General features: G+C 39.0%; 1 protein-coding gene across 1 annotated transcript in view; it reads right to left on the reverse strand.

The window, feature by feature from the left end:
* The window catches only part of LOC107222945, a 214,449-nt gene that overhangs the window by 161,848 nt on the left and 40,525 nt on the right, over positions 1 to 12,076 (reverse strand). The window contains exon 2 of the mRNA XM_046742024.1: positions 8,078 to 8,361. Coding sequence (XP_046597980.1) covers positions 8,078 to 8,361 — 284 coding nt within the window. The remainder of the gene's footprint in view (positions 1 to 8,077; positions 8,362 to 12,076) is intronic.

A 12,076-nucleotide genomic window follows, 5' to 3' on the forward strand; every position in this document is an offset into this window, starting at 1 on the left:
ATCACGGTGCTCGGATGACGCGGTGTTCGCGGATCTGTATACGATTATCTATGTATTTGCGTTACGCGTAGGTAGGAGAGACTTGCGCCTGGTATCGCAACGTCACGTGATTATCGGCTAATTATTATTACCGGACGTAGGTATCATTCATTGGTAATTGAATTAATGGTCCGAGCGTCAGTTATCCCTCGTAACGCAATGTTATTCCGCATTATTTGATACCATGTGCGGCGCTCGGTGCTCATCCAGATACACACGGCTGTGTCTACGTACATACACGACATGCTCCTACCAGCCGTATCGAGTGTCCATTATACGCCGGCTGGGTATGGGACACCGTTTCCTGATATAACCCACGCCCGGGAGGAATGGTTTTTAGTCACTGTCTCATTAGCTGCCCTGGAGGCTTGTGCTGTTGGCCAACGTGTATTACGTCTGCACGTGCATTATGGAGCCGGTCGAGGAAACATGTTCGTTCGGAATGGTGACGAGCGGTTATGTGACTTTTCCCCGCTGCGCGAAGGTTTAAAAAGCTCCGCGAAATTGTTGCTCCTTACTCAACACTTTTATTTTCATTCACTTTTCTGATATTCATAAAAACTGTAGAACACGTATTGTCCAGATTTTATGGAAATTCGACAATTTTTTTTTTCACCCGAAAATTCTTGTTAGGTTGGAAAAAAAAAAAATATTGGATCAAAGTTTCCAGATCCTGTAAACTTTGCTGTATGAACTTTTATCATGCAACGCGGAAGAGTAGACTTCCAAATTAAACTACGACGAATTGGTAAACTGGATTATTAAAAAAATACCATCTTTTAGCAAAACGAAACGATTTTGCAACCTTCCCGGCTGATCGTTGATTGGCTTTTAATCTATAAGCTCTTTCACAGGAGAAAAGAAACATGTTTCACATGTAGACAAAAATTGCTGATAAGAATTCAAAATGTTGAATCAAATTGCTCTTTTAAAAAAAATGTAGAGAATGCATCATTTCCAATTTTCGTAATTTATTATAAGATAGAAAAGCATTAGGTAGTTGTAAAAAAGTAATATACATGAGAAAGGAAACTCCAATGAAGTATGAATTTGGAACTTTATCGGAAGCTGAGACATTTGGCCAAAAATTGTCTAAATTACCTTCAAATTATCGTTTTTGATTTGTTTTTTCAAGTTTCTCTCTTTGCTTCAAAATATTACTGATACTAATACAACGTTGTCAGTTGGGCTGAATTCAATCTAATATACTAAATCATAAGTAAATACAAAGAACGTATTGTGTGTAACTAGATAACACCGAAACATGACTACATGCCTTATACATCAATAATATAAACAAATATCTTGATAACGAGATATTGGATTTGACTACCAATTTTTCAAAATATCACACGATCACTTGTAAGATTGAGAATTCTTAATACTTTCTCCTACTGTATTTGTACTGTATTTGTACTGTATCTCCTACAATTTCTTTTTTCAAAATTAGATCTATGTTTGAATGTACGACAAGTTGCAATCCGGTTCGCCATTTTCATTATCGATTGAAAGTATATCAGGTATCTCGATATCTGGTCGATGCAATTCCGCAACCATAACCAAACTCATTCGAATACTGGGTGACCCATCCGCGGTCCCGTCCAGAGATGCGGTAGTCAGCAGGATGCCCGGTGCAGTGTTGGCTGGCATTTGAAACATCATTCCAGGCACGCGGTCGGCACGTCGCGTCGCTAGCTTCTCGGCCTGACCTCCGATGCACATTCGCCATCACCTCGAGTTATGCCCTGCAGCTTACCGCGGCTCGTCGAGGCGCGAAAAGCACAACCAACAGCAAGATGTGAGAGAGACTGGGAAAGCAGAGAAACAAGAGGCCGGGATTTGTGGACGCTGCTGCCTCAGTGACACGTGCCTCGATTATTCACTCGGTACCATCGCTGCGCAATTAACTTTTTGCTATTCTGAGGATTCTGCATTCGCGATTCACCGTTCGAGAAAGTCAAGTTCAGGTGTCGGTCGACGAAAAAATGCGTACCGATTTATACGCGTGCACGGACACCCGAATAACTAGAAATTTACCGAGAATTACATCGCGCTGATTAAAATTTCAATTACGAATATTGTTTCCGAAGTACAACAATTCAATCTGCAATTGAGATGTTCTAACGGCAAATAAGTTTTATCTATCGGTTGAAAATTTATTCTCAATAACGGAAAACAATTGTAATAAAATTGATGAGTTTTGAATCGATTGAATTTTTCTTCATTGGTGAAATTTTTAATTCGTTATATCAATTATGTTTCGGGTTTCACATTCAAGTGAAAACAGATGGATCAAAACTTTCTAGTCCGGCGTAAAAGTATTTATAGTAAATTATCTCATAATACATCAATTGAAATAGATTATTTATCCCAGGAAAATAGCCGTATTTTTCAAAAACGTTACGTACAACAGCACCGAAACACGGTACTGATAAATGGATTCTGACCCGTAATTTCAATGTATTCGATTTATCCGATTGAATGTTAGTTCAATAAATATCACGATGTATTCAATCTGGGTATTCAACTTTCATTCGGGCAATTTAAATATTATATACGTATTCGGAGCTGTTAATTTCCAATCACTAAAAATTCGACGTTTCAATCGAGTACAGATGTACCTTTTAAGTAAAACAATTTTTAAACCGTTCGTTACATATATATGAGAAAAAGCAAAAAAATTCTGTGCGTTAATAAGAAAAAAAAAAAAAAAGTCACCGGGTCTGAAATCGATCGTTAAAAATCTGAACAAACTTTTATACCGCAGTTAAATTTTACCAACAATTCTTTGAATCGGTATAAAATTACTCGTGAATAACAGAAAATAAATTCAGCAATCAAACTTCTTGACAATTTGCAAGTAAAAAAAAAAAAAAAATCGTTCTTGTTACCTTCCTTCGATGTTCTGTTAATTTTGATAGATAATTTTTGTTTCCACCGGATAAAAATAGTACAAGAGAAAGAATCGCGACGCGTGTCTGTGCCAGGCAACACTCGGACAATTACAACGTACAGTTATTACCGAGCGATTAGTTATTATCACGCTGCAGTCTCTGCCGACTAGCAGGCTGCCCGACATGGCAATGGCGTGGCTCGTATATCACCGATAATAATATTGCGGAGCCGCTCGTTCGAGGCTCGTGCTTAACAACCTCAGTTGAACATATACACACGTTCGCGTGTGTGGCCTCCTTCATGTGGGTGCGTTATACGTGTGTAAATACCGTATAACATAATACACATCATATCCACGTTGCATTAAACTATATACATACATTTACACACGACGCGTATACACCCTTCAGACCAGAGTACAGATGACACACTCCGCCGCTCGTAAAGACCTCGTTAACCAGGACACGGCCACTCAATTTCAATGACAGAAATTATCGATGATTTCGGATTTTTATCATCGAAACAGTGGGATTTGTTTTTTTTTTTTTTTTTTTTTTATGGGAAAAAAGAGAATTTGGTGAATTTTCATCATAGACGAGAAAGGGACGAAGTTAAAGTTTCGAAAACGCATGATTCTGAATTATTTAGTGGAGAAATTTGAGGTAAATTTTAAGAAACAACAAAAATTCGAATCGTCCGAAAACCAACGGCTCCAAAATCGGAGTATTCAGAAAAAAAAAAAAAATCCACCATATTGAACCGCCGTTTGAAATTTCGCAATCTGACTCCAGATTCGTGATTATCGACCCAAAAAACCTCACGGTACCAATTTTCATTCGAATCCGTTCATTCGTTCTTAAGATGTCATCATTTTTACTTGATTTTTTAGAATTTCTTTTTTTTACATAAGTGAAAGAGTACCGAATGAATCAAAGCCAAAATTCAACAAGTTCTAAGTTTGGAAAATCTGCGTTGATTAAGGCAAAAATCATCGAAATCCGGTAACGCGTGATCAAGATATCGTCAGATAAAAAAATTGATCACATTGTGACATACGTACATACATCTGTCAATCATTAGTGGTGATTTTCTAAACTTCAAAACGTGGAGGTCTAGTGAAAACGCAACTTTTCATATTCGCAGTGATTACAGTACGTAATTTCCTTTTTTCTCCAAACGCAGAGAAGCAAGAAGGTAAAATGGGACGCGAAAATTGTTGAAGTTGTAAATTTTGCCAAACAATAGTGAACGAAATGATGATAAGATTGCGACGATTACTAGACCGCAGCCTGTATGAAAGATAGAATACTGTTCATCCGTGTACGTAAGTACAGTCAAATACGATCTACCTTCGCAGCTCAGCTCAACGTTACGTCTTCGCCTGCGACCTTTTCCTCCTTTTCCTCCTCGTCACCATCGTCATCATCATTCGTCCACTTTCTCATCCACTCCCTCCTTTCTGCAAATAGCAGGGATGAAGAAGATGCGCGTCAACGACAGACGACTGATTGTCAGAGGCAGAAATCCTTTTCATGCTCGTCAATTATTCGCTTCCAGATCCGCGATTAGATTCGTCTCAAAGATACGGTTACGCGGATACGTATGGAGTTGTGCAATTTTCGGTACATCGCGTCGTGTTTCGTAATTGTATAATAACAATTTTCAAAAAATTGGCGGAACAGATGCAACCGTCACAATATTATATCATAATTGTTTTGAGAAGGTGATATTTTAGTCTAGCATAGAGGAAAACACGCCAATTCATACGATTTTGGAACTTGTAATTTTCACACTAACACGTGAGCTCACATCGCACCACATACACTCGGAAAACAATTTGGTCGTAAACAAAGTTTTAGGGTTACGTGCATCCGAACAAACATTATTTTCGCACAACCAAAAAGTTTGGCTGATCATATAGTACGCAGAAAACAAAACGTTTCAGCAATGTCTAAGAAAAGGTTTCACATCACAATCCCGTAGATTCTGTTGCGATTGCGAAACCAGATTTACACAGCGAAATCGTTTTGTACAGATTGAAAAATGATTGTTCAATTGTTGTAGCTGAAAAAATTATCGTTTGATTATAATTTATGCCGCATAATAAATTATGTGCCACATCATACAGTGACAAAGAAATATGCCATTGTGAATTGAGAGGCTGATTCGATGATTTAGTTCTGCTGATTGTACTAGACAGATGCCTGGAGCTCCTCCTAATAACTGCTCGTCTTACTTCTCTCGCGAGAAAGGATTTTTCATTCGTCACCGAATATTTTGCCACTTTAAAATTTTTTCTCAATGATTTACGATGTAACATTGTATTTTATAGCGGTAATCAATTAGTAGCTCTCATGATTTCGTAAATTTGACTAATCTTTATCCACCAAATAGATTTAGTGAACTCTATGAAGCGACTTGGTTAAATTGATTGAATTAATATCGAGATTTTGTATTTATAAGTATATTTTCTACAATCAAATATTTTAGCGATCTTGAAAAAATCATTGCGGTAATTTTTATATTCACAAGAAAATATCGCGTTCCCAAGAGAAAATTTACTACAAGATGTGTCTAGAAATTGATTTTTTTACAAAATCAAAAAGTTTTCTCTGACTGTACAAAAAATGATTTAAGATCAGCGCAATGGGCGAATCATGCATTTGTTCGAATAAGAATTTATCTACAGGTTGAAGTTTGTAAAATTAACATAACGATGAATTTTTAGGAAACTCGATACATCGCAACATTGAGATTATCTAATATTCAGTAAACCATCGTACAGGATTGAGAAACTGATTTTAGCAAATGAGACTATCTTCAACTCACAATTTTGCTATACATATAGTAATTTTTGTTCAAGAAAACAGGCCACGAAACTCCAATTTCTTTTTTCACGGGAATAAAATTTCAACTGTCAATAAGTTTCGTGCCTGTTTATATTGATATAGTATTTATAAAGTTTTCAAAGTTATTGATTCAAATCTCGTCAAATATTGGTGTTCGTCAAAGAGCTCTTTGCGGTCACAATAATTTCAAAGCTTTCCTAGCGGCTGTGAAAATTTATTCGCGTATCGTCACGTTAACGTTACCGACGCGTCATTCAATCTCGCGATGATTAATCAACATTTAACGAGGCGACCTCGCGAAAACTGATTAGTTCTCCGTTGAGACGAAGTGTCTGTCTCAATTTTTTTTTTTTTTTTTTCTTTTTCTTCTTCTTTCCTTTTCGAGAAAATAAAGGAAAGATGTTATACTGCATCGAGGAGTAATTTCGTCGACATTTCGAAGCACCAACGCGACGTGTTTCACGGACAAGAAACGATCATAATATACCAACGGGGGGGGGGGGGGGGGGGGGGGGGGGGGGAGGAGGAGGAGGGGGAGACAACGCCGACGGAATAGCAAATTCGATCGTCCGAGGATCTAGAGGATCAAAAGGATCAAACGGGTGACAGGTTACATACATTGTCGAACGTGTAAGTGAGCCGGGTGGTGCAGGTTTTTAGATTTATCCTGCTGCACGCGCGTAACACGCCTCCAGGTATAACAAGACAGGGAACAGGTAGTCGACGACTAACTGGGTCTTCCCTCTTCCCGATTCCCGATTCCTCCCCTCATCCTCTAGTGTTGGCTCTCCTTCTCTCCGCCGGCTGAGTTTCAGCCATACTTTCGTTATCTTTCTTTTTCCCGTCCGTGCGTTGGTTCGTTTTTTCGTACTTTTTTCCTCGTCCTTTAATAATAAGATAGCTGCTGTTGCTGCTGCTGCTGCTTCGGATGCTGGCGAGGAGAGGAACGCGAGAGGTGTTCCAAGAGGCGAGACAAATCGCGCGGACGGGACTTTTGTGTCCGGTTGAAGAATCCGGGGGAAAGGAAGAAAGAAAGAGAGAGAGAGAGATAGAGAGAGGAGGGTATAAAGAAAATAAGAAGGGTATAAAGAAATAAAAGTCCCGTCCCTATGGCGAAGAAACGGCGTTCACTGTTTGCTCGATTTTTAATTTTCGATACCTGCAGCGCGAACGAATTTCGACGCCCGGATCCATTTAATCTACGTTAATTAAACCTTTGGCTGCAACGTCGACGGAATCTGTAGGTATTTTTCACCTGATCGAGGCCCCCACGGCCATAATGCATCATGGGCGCCTGAACTCTCCTCGAAAACCAGTTTATTTAATCGACGCTTTCATACGCTTCTCGGTACTCCACCGTGCAATGATTTACAGAACATATATGTCGGAGAATGGCCAATTATCACTTGCGAACTTTGTTTTGTGTCTTGCGTGTAGGACGCATATTAAACCGTTTGTTTAACAAGAAAACTCCGAACAACGATCGGTACAAGTTTTTTTTTTTTTTTTAATTGCATCATTTTTTTGCAAAATTTTGTCAATTTTAGAAACCGCGCGATTTATTCTCAGCTTCAGACTATACAGAACCATGACGTGGCAATGCCGAATAGTGCGAATAGTATGTGTGAGTGTTTGGTGAAAAAATGAAGAAATTTGCAGTGAAAATGATACATTGCCCATTAATTTCGATGACATAACCGGCAAATTTTTATTTTATTTTTATGGACCTCCCTATAATTGAGTAAAGTTTTTTAGATTCGACAGTAACTACGAGTAGGTACGTTGATTTAAAAAATGTCTGGATTTTTGATATCGCGTAACGAAGAACGTCATAATAACGCGAAAAGCAAAGATTCGTGTTATCTGCCAAAAGACTCAGTTTCAGCTTATTGTTTAAACAAATATCGACCATATTTCAAATTTCGAAGCTCAAAATCAGTTACGCAATATATTCAACAGCAAAATAGTTGCATGTAAAAAAAATCTTCTCCAGCCTAGCGGTGAAAATTTTGTCGTCACATTTACTCTACTAAATAATACATTTCACAGTTCTAGCTGAAATGTTTTCGCTAATAATTGAATTTTTTTCGATCAAAAACGTAGTGTTTGAAATTTCCGCATAACAGTTCAAAATCTGTTGCAATTCGGAAAAATTGTTTCTTCTCACAACGTATTGACATCGCAAAAATAGTTTTCGACGATTCAACGAAACCTTTCTCCCAGATCTCGTGAACAGTGACGATGATGGTAAAAATGAGCATGTTAATAATAACGGTAATGATCGTTGGCCTAACCTGTGTCTCCGTTACGTTGAGTAGTTTCGCCATCTCTGCCCTCTCCGATGAGCTAAGATATTTTTTTATCTCGAACTGCTTTTCAAGCTCGAATATCTGCCTCCCAGTGAACGTCGTCCTCGCTTTTTTCTTCTTCCTCTCGGCCTCGCTGGCATCCTCAGCTTCACTGGTCACCCGCACGTCTCCCGCACCCCCGCCCTTAACAACCGGAAGTACCTCCTTCACTCCGGTATCGAGTTTCTTCCGCTTTGCAGGCGGCGTCTTGGCTATCTGAACACCACCGTCTGTAAACAAATACGAAAATCGTACAGATTATAACTCGTTGTTATCGTTGTTGTTGGTTGAAACACGGTTTTCACTTTATCGCATGATTTAACGCCGATTCGTTTCGTGAAATTGACGCTTTTGGGAGCGGGGTTGAAAATCCCAATTTTTTGGTGGCGAGATTTAAAGTAAAATAAAAAATCAAACTCTGACGCAACAACAAAGTTTCGAATGATCCGAAACCTGACGCTCAAAGTGCCGAAAGTATAAAGTTCTGAAAGGGCGTCACTTCGACGAGTCAAAGTTCGGAAAGTGCGAAAATGTGAAGATTTAAAAATCCGAGACATCGAAATTCCGAATGATCGAAGATTTTCAGTTATGCGATTTTCTGGCTTGGTGAAATTTCATCACTTTGACCTTTATTTGTTTTGGACGTTCGTAATCCTGGTCATTCTGATTTACAGATTTTCACATTTTTTAAACCCACTCGTTGAGTAAACTGCGCCCCGTGAGTATATTTTAATTTTCGGAAATTCGCTCTATCGTAACTTTTACAATTCGGAACTTCAAAAACTCAGACATCAATTATCTTTATAGCCTTATAGTTACGTTGAAAAATGATTGCAAAATATGCGCAGGTAAAAGGATGAGATCAAGTTTAATTAAATTCACTTGAATAAAATTCATCAGGATTATACGATCAGTCAGTGTAAACGTGATTCTTAGAACAAGAATTATACCAAAGAACGTGAAGCAAAAGTATAGCTCTCACGATCAATCTTACCAACGAATTGAAACCTTTGGTCCGGTAAATGATTTTATTTTGCTACATTCTATTTCTTAAAAATAGTTCAAAATCATTGTTTCTAAAATATTACCAAATAGGCGGTACGATCTTGGTTACTTTATGTGGCCAACAAGTCCACATCAGCAAAATGTTGACTTACAACACTTGCATTGCGAACCCGTCGTAAGAGTACTCAAAACACTGTAACATATTTTTCGATTACGATAAAAAATAAAAATATTTAAGAAAAAAAAAAAAAACTGCATATACAGTGATATTGACCAGCAACTTTCCCTCCGTGATGCAACCGTGAAAAGCCAACCCAACTCATGTTCCCCACAGCGTGTACGAGTCGCCAAGTTGAGTCTGAAAAGCCCGGTTTGCCCCCAATTTGTCAAACCCAAGTGAAACCGGTCGGGCCGATAAATTCCTATAAACTACATATATATTTCCGTAGATCTTTTTCCGGCAATACCGAGGGCCGTATAAGTAAGCATTCTCCCACCCTGTAACCGTTTCGAGGGTAAAACCTATCGATCGGCAGGTATATCGCCGTCCGGCAATTCACCCTAATTAGCGCGAAGCTTGCATTAATAGGATCAAGTTGGCGAGTATCCGACGGCGCGTATAGACAGACACACACCAGAGCGAGACGTGGGAGGAGGAGGAGGAGGAGGAGGATGAGAATGGGGGGGCAGGCAGGTAAGCCGTGTAACGACGTGGCCGCTTGCGCACAAAGGCCTGGGTCATCGGCGAAGGGCGGAGAGCCAACATGATCGGTTTTCGCTCGCTCGCTCGCTCGCGTCGCGTTCGCCTCGCCTCGCCTCGCTTCGCTCGCTCGCGCGTCGCGTTGAGTCGAGTCGCGTTGCGTCGAAGCGGAGCGGAGTGGGGCGCAAACCCCCTTTGTTTGTAGTCGCCTCGCAGCCTCGTGCTAACAGTTCTAATCGCTAATCGATGATGACGGCCCGTGTCGAGCCGCCCGCTTATATGTATACGCAGGCAGTGAGCTTGGCTACGCCTCGCTGATTGCGAGTGGAAGCTGCTAGGCCAGCCGAGTGAGAGGGTATAAAAAAGTTTCGTAAGCTATCGATGCAATTATTTGTCAACCAGATAGCTGCTCGGGTTCACGGGATCGCTGCTTCCAAGCTTTCCGTGGTTGGGTGGAAATTCCGAATTTGAAAAGTTCCGAAAGCGCCGAATATTGAAAAGACGAAAGTTCCGAGAGTCCGTAGATGAGAATATTTAAAAAACTGAAACATCGAAAATCCGAACGATCAAAGCTTTTCGGTTCTGTGAATTTTTGGGTTGGTGAAATTTCACCACTTAATCTTTATTCGTTTTGGATTTTCGACATTTTTATGTTTGCATTCCTGGTCATTCTGATTTTTTACACCCAGTCGTTCGAAAAACGACGCTGTGCGAGTATATTTTAACTTTCGGAGTATTACTGTATCGAAATTTTATTCTTCGGAAATTTGCTCTATCGGCACTAGAATTTTTGGAATCTGGTATTTCGGAAGTTTGAGCCGTCGGATTTTTCACTTCAAGTTTCCCCATCGAATGATTCGGAGTTAGGCGCTTTCCGAACTTTTCAAATTCGAAATTTTGAACCCCGCCCTTCATGCAGGTTCCTGCAGGGTATACAAGTGCATTGTACGTTCGAATTCATGGCAAATATTCTGCCGATTATCACACTTTATTACATTTTTTACTTTGTAGAAATTTGACTTTCGATTAAACCTGAACTACTTGGGTGAAAATTTTCCTTCGCTCCGACTGAAACGATCAGTAATTCGCTTGAAGAGAAATAATTTATTCAAATCATTATATCATTCAACTGTACGGTTGATTGAATTTATGAATGATAAGATCTGTGTTCTTGAATCACAAAAAAAATTTAATTATACCGTATAATGTATCATCCGTTTCACCGTTGGATTCGAACGAATGCCAAGAATTCGGAATACTTTTAACACTAAACGTATTATAATCAGTCGCAAGAAAATCGTTAAAATTCAATTTTAAAGAAAAATATTGGAAAAACATTTTTGAATTCTGTTAACCGGGGTACAATCACGTGTTTAAATGAGAACGAAAATAACCGTTAGCTTAATTGGAAATTAAACGATTCGAATGGAAAGACGCACGTGCGTTCCTTTTATTATTATTCGTAAATATGTGTATAAAGTAAAATATCCCGAACTCAAAGGTGTTTGCAAACACATCAGAAGTCACCGAACAACCGTGAAAACAAGTCGAACAACATATTTAAGTGGTAAAATAAATTAAAATTATTAAAACCATAATTCTTTCGATACAACGCAGTTTTAAATATAGGAAAAATATTCATAAAAATTAAAAACAAACTTAATCGCAACTTGAATCTTACACTCAGAACAGACGTATCAATAATTTTAGAACCCGTATAATATGCTCGGTATAATCACGCTGTTAATGAGATATTGAAAATACGAAAAGCATATCGGACGATAAGATATTTTTTCAGGCACATAACGGTGAAAATTTTTCGTTTACCCGAGGGCGTGAAAATTATGGTTCGACTACACGGTAAGAGAGAACGGACAGAGGCGCGTGCCGTGAATTTCCCTCCTTTGATACGGGTACCTTTACGTAATAGTAATGGATTGCTACTTCAACAGGCCGCGGTCCTCTTTCCTGCTGTGAATGGTAATTGCCTCAAGAGAGAAATAGAGAGAGAGAGAGAGAGAGAGAGAGAGAGGGAGGGAGGGAGGTTCTTCGTTCGACAAAGATTCAACAATCTCTCTCTATTTGTCTTGTAGTTTCACGTAGCCGCAAAAGGTAACGCTTAACCAAGTGTTGACAAATTATTTGTCGTTTTGTTCATTTCAGAAGAGTAAAAAAACGAATAATATAAGAAATGTCGTCATAAAATTTCACGAAAGAAAATGTAATGTAGATTTTACTTC

The sequence above is a fragment of the Neodiprion lecontei genome, chromosome 5 (genome assembly GCF_021901455.1).
Source record: "Neodiprion lecontei isolate iyNeoLeco1 chromosome 5, iyNeoLeco1.1, whole genome shotgun sequence".
NCBI lineage: Eukaryota > Metazoa > Arthropoda > Insecta > Hymenoptera > Diprionidae > Neodiprion > Neodiprion lecontei.